Below are 4,948 nucleotides of genomic sequence, written 5' to 3' on the forward strand. Positions count from 1 at the left end.
ACTTATAAAAAGATAAAAGTAATAATTTATTGCACTCAAATAGGTTGGATTTAATTCGACCCAATCCTGAATCGAATTCAGGTAAAACTGGTAAGATTTTTTTAAAAAAAATTTGGATATGGATTAATAATAGGTATTTGTTGGGTATAATTTTTTAGATATGAATACAAATATCAAATATCCATTTACTGACACATTTTTAAAAATAATTTATAATTTTTAGTTTGCTTATTTAAATAATGAATACTGATATATTGCCACTAGCCCACTAATAATATGTTATATATTATTTTTAGAGATTGATTTTGCTAATTATATATATATTTGACATGTAATTTTTTTTAAGACTTAGTATTTTGTGTTAATTGTGTCAATAAAATTCGATCTATATCTATTTAAGATCTTATCATCTATCCGAAAATTATCTAATCCATATTTTTAAGTTTTGTTATCCATTCAATATCGATATTCTGATTAAAAATACAGATTCTGATGTGAATTGAGTACTGTGTGATCCATTTTCATTCCAATATTTTTCTTTTTTATATCTAAAGAAATATTTCTTAATAAAACCAGGGGCATATCAGTCCCACAAAACCAAAGTTTACTTTTTCTCCCTATTTGATTATTTTCTTATCACGGAACTCTTTCTCGTAACGTCGTTAACGGAGGTCTTAACGTCGTAATTGTCTTATTTCTTTCTCCTCTCACAAGATCCTTTCTACCTTTCCGTCTCCGTTACCATGCTACCATCCTACCTAAAAAAGAAAGGTTTGGATTTGTAACAAAGGAGGAGATCATTGAGAGGTGCTAATTCGAATCGATACCCTAACGCCATTGCAGAATGGCTCTTTGATCAATAGCTATTATTCGGTCGATTCTTCTCTTTCTGGTAAAGTTTCCATCGTCCCTCTCCCCGATGTTTTCCCCCTTATTTGATTCATCCTTTGTTGAAAAAATTCAACCATTCGGTTTTCGGTTGAAAAGAGTCTGATGTTGATCCTGGTTTGGTGGTTTTTCTGGCGCTTGATTTGAAGGCTTGATCTTTATGAGGCTAGTGTTGTGAACCCTTTCAGGGTTTGTAGGATTAGAGAAGATTTGACCTTTCTAGTCGTAAATTTTCTTCCGTTTATGAAGGAAGAGGCCCTAATTAAAGATGGGATCTGAAATTTGGTAGAAAAAATCTTGCCTTTCCCCCGGTTCCGGGGTCCTTTGAGGCAAAAAGGGGGGATTCTTTGTGTTTCATCTTTTTAGGATCAAAAGATGTCTTCAGCCGGCGTTGCTCTCAGCCCTATTAGGGAGGATCCGGCACTCTCCCCGATCAGATTCGATGGTAGCAGATCGCCGCATTGCTCAACTGAGTCAATCCTGATCTACCTTTCGGTCCCTGGGTCGTCGCCGATCCCAATAAGTGTCCTTGAGTCTGATTCTATTGCTTCGGTGAAGCTTCGGATACAGAGCTGCAAAGGTTTTGTAGTTAAGAAGCAGAAGCTGGTCTTTGACGGACGGGAGCTTGCTCGGAACGATTGTCTTGTAAGGGACTATGGGGTGACTGATGGGAATGTCCTCCATCTCGCTATCAGGCTATCAGATCTCCGTGTAATCACTGTGAAAACTACTTGTGGAAAGAAGTTTGAATTCCAAGTAGAGCAGAGCCGGAACATTGGGTACATCAAGAAGCAAGTAGCCAAGAGGGGTACGGATTTCGGTGATCTTGAGGACCACAATCTTATATTTGATGGGGAAGAGCTCGAGGATCATAGGCTGATTACTGACATCTGTAAGAACAATGATGCCGTTATCCATTTGTTGATTCGCAAGTCGGCAAAGGTTAGAGCTAAGCCTGTTGAGAAGGATTTTGAGGTGTCGATTGTCGCATCTGACGCAAATGAGAAATTGGGGGTAGATGACCTTCAAGTGATTCGAAGAAAATCTCCTGATAGGGATGCTTGTGTCAAGCCAGTTATTAACCCTAAAGTGGAATTATCTCCTTTGGTTAGTGATATGATCCAATCTACTATTGCTGGGTTAGAGAAGGGTAATACACCTGTAATGTCTGCAGAAGGTTCAGGTGGAGCTTATTTCATGCAAGATGCATCAGGTCAAAAGTATGTTGCTGTTTTTAAGCCGATTGATGAGGAACCAATGGCTGAAAATAATCCTCGTGGACTTCCCTTGTCAACAGATGGTGAAGGGTTGAAGAGGGGAACACGTGTAGGAGAAGGTGCACTGAGAGAAGTTGCAGCATATATTCTTGACCATCCTACTAATGGGCGTCGTTTATGTGATGAGACTGGGTTTGCCGGTGTTCCGCCGACAGTCTTGGTTCACTGCCTGCATGTTGGTTTTAATCATCCTGATGGGCTCGACTATACAGGGAAAAGTTTCAAGATTGGATCATTGCAGATGTTTGTAAAGAACTATGGAAGCTGCGAGGATATGGGCCCTCGAGCTTTTCCTGTCGAGGAGGTCCATAAGATCTCTGTGTTGGATATAAGGTTGGTAAATGCTGATCGTCATGCAGGGAACATATTAGTTTGCAAGGAAAGAGAAGGGCACTTTACTCTGGTTCCAATTGATCATGGATATTGCTTGCCTGAGAACGTGAGTATTAATTATACTTCTGCATTGAAAGAATTAGATTTAAGAACTTTCAATTGCATTCACTTTTTTCCCCTTGTTCCTCTAATTCAGTAAGCTTTTTTCTTTTTTAAATTAATAGAATCTGATTTCTAACTTTTGTTATTTCTCTCACATCCTTCCCTTTATGTCTTTCTTGTGCTTATTTTCTATTTTCTACTTATCATTATTCAAATATTGGCATTCTTTTTTAGTTTTGTTGGTTTCTTTTGTAGACCAGCTTTTATCACTAATGCATAATGAAGCAGGTGCCACTTGGTCATGAGAAATTAAGTATGTTTAATGTTTCTCTAGATTTTCCAAATCCGGAAGTGACTTGTACCGTCTGAGTCCAACTTTCAAATAATAAAATTTACAAATTATGCCATATCTACTTTACCTTGTAACATTCCCTAGTTTTGCCATTTTTCTCTTCTCGTCATGTTAGTGTTGCCTCTTGAGATGTTAATTCATTACCCTTTATGTTTACCTGCCTACCTTGAAATATTTATTGTTCAAGTATTCAAAGTCAGGAATAAATTCTTCTATTTGGTCCAGCAATCAGTTGCAGTCCAGTGAGCAATTTTTTGTTACCAAACTTAAATCCAGCTATTTGTATTATCGCCATTGTTTAACAAGCAAGTTTCTCTTGTTAAACGGTTCTCCTTGTAAATTGTCCTGTTAGCATTGCTGGTATAGGCATACTACACTTTAGATTGCATTTCATTTTCTAGTCCAAACTTTTGGTCATTTTAGTGTTCAACTAGAACTTTAATACCCTCAAAATAGAAGTGATGATCATGTATGTGGAGTTGGATAGAGTACATCTTTTTTCTTATTTTAAATGTAATCTGCAAGCTAACTTAAGTATGGCATCCTCAATTGTGAGTCTGCATTCTGTCCAAGTTGGTGATAATTATTTGGTAGTTCAACTCTAGGATATGATTACAGTGGTAGATATATTATTCTCTGAACTCGTCTCAAATTTTTTAGTGATTAGAGTTCTATCTTTTTGCTTCTTTTCTAATACAGTTTGAAGATTGCACCTTTGAGTGGCTCTACTGGCCCCAAGCACGTGAACCTTTCAGTACTGAAACCATCAACTACATAAAAGTGCTAGATGCTGAAGAAGATATCTCGCTCCTAAAGTTCCATGGCTGGGAACTGTCACTGGAGTGCTGTCGCGTTCTCCGCATTAGCACCATGCTTTTGAAGAAGGGTGCAGGAAGAGGGCTCACTCCATACGATATAGGAAGTATCTTGTGTAGGGAAACACTCAAGAAGGAATCCAAGATTGAAGAGATCATCCATGAAGCAAAGAATGCTGTCCTTCCATGCACTGGCGAAATAACATTCATGGAAACCATCTCCGATATTATGGATCGTCATCTTGACGAACTTTTCCTGTAGACTAACTGATTGGTTAGGTGTTCAAAATGTATTGATATGTAAGTTTGTGAACAGTTATCATTTGATTGGCAAATTGAAGATTGTATGTACCTGGTTAAACCCCCTTTGTAAGTAAGTGGTAAACCCCCTTCCTGTTGTCAATATTTGTCTCTTCTGGACGTCAGAAGATGTAAGAAATTATTCAAAATTTGGATTGTAGCTGAGAACGTGATTCTCTATCAATCTAGAACTGTTGTGAAGAAAAGGTGCAAATCTCTTCTTTATGAACCTCTAGCTTATCTTATCAACTAAGCTTTTAGAAAATCTATTTCATTGTTGATAGAATCTTGTTGCTCTTGCTGGTTGATTCCAGATCATTGACCCAAAGAGGGTTTTAGCTTTTTGCTGGATTAATGATGGACTCATTCATAGCCAAAGAGCTGGGTGTTCATTTCAATGCCTATTTATATATGTCTGGTCTACCATCTTGAACTTGGAACAGGTGCAGACTAGAATTTTTAGACTTCATTGCTAGAGGGATATTGATCTCTTGGCAAAGCATTTATCCAATTGGTAGTGAAATAAGTTTTCACCTAAATAATTTTTTATAAATTAATTCTTTTTTACTTGATGAAGGTCAGTAGACATCCTTAAATTGAATTATATGTTGACAAAATTTGATCAAATCTTATCATGTTTGAATGTCATTTGTGTTCTGCTTTTGGCTATAGGAAAGCAATTTATTACATTCATTTATCCATTTACATCCAGACTACATCAGAATCCTATGATATTGTAAATTTAGTTTGACATCTAAATACTAGTGTACAGTATTAATAGCACACATATAAGTACAGGGACTTGTACAATTTAATTACTTTTAATTTTTTTATTTATAATAATGGATTCTGGTATACACCACTTGTATAAATTGTGTGCA

At 36.7% G+C, this 4,948-nt stretch overlaps 1 protein-coding gene across 2 annotated transcripts; it reads left to right on the top strand.

Moving 5' to 3' along the window:
• Positions 1 to 726: 726 nt before the first annotated feature.
• On the top strand, positions 727 to 4,296 carry LOC140765128 (phosphatidylinositol 4-kinase gamma 4-like). Of its 2 annotated transcripts, XM_073104063.1 has the most exons (3): positions 730 to 892; positions 1,038 to 2,604; positions 3,652 to 4,296. In XM_073104063.1, the coding sequence occupies exons 2-3, from the start codon at positions 1,264 to 1,266 to the stop codon at positions 4,027 to 4,029; spliced, it is 1,719 nt and encodes a 572-aa protein (XP_072960164.1). In that variant the 5' UTR covers positions 730 to 892; positions 1,038 to 1,263; the 3' UTR covers positions 4,030 to 4,296. The 2 variants fall into 2 exon arrangements, with proteins under 2 accessions (XP_072960162.1, XP_072960164.1); XM_073104061.1 differs by having other exon boundaries at positions 727 to 2,604.
• The last annotated feature ends 652 nt before the right edge of the window (positions 4,297 to 4,948 follow it).

Source organism: Typha angustifolia, chromosome 8, assembly GCF_048772165.1.
Source record: "Typha angustifolia cultivar Huaian chromosome 8, ASM4877216v1, whole genome shotgun sequence".
Classification (NCBI taxonomy): domain Eukaryota; kingdom Viridiplantae; phylum Streptophyta; class Magnoliopsida; order Poales; family Typhaceae; genus Typha; species Typha angustifolia.

Bases quoted from the DNA above. Each gene is read 5' to 3' on its own strand.
- LOC140765128 (XM_073104061.1), top strand. From the start codon at position 1,264: ATGTCTTCAGCCGGCGTTGCTCTCAGCCCTATTAGGGAGGATCCGGCA. The intron at 2,605-3,651 runs GTGAGTATTAAT...TTTCTAATACAG, and splicing joins GATATTGCTTGCCTGAGAAC to TTTGAAGATTGCACCTTTGA.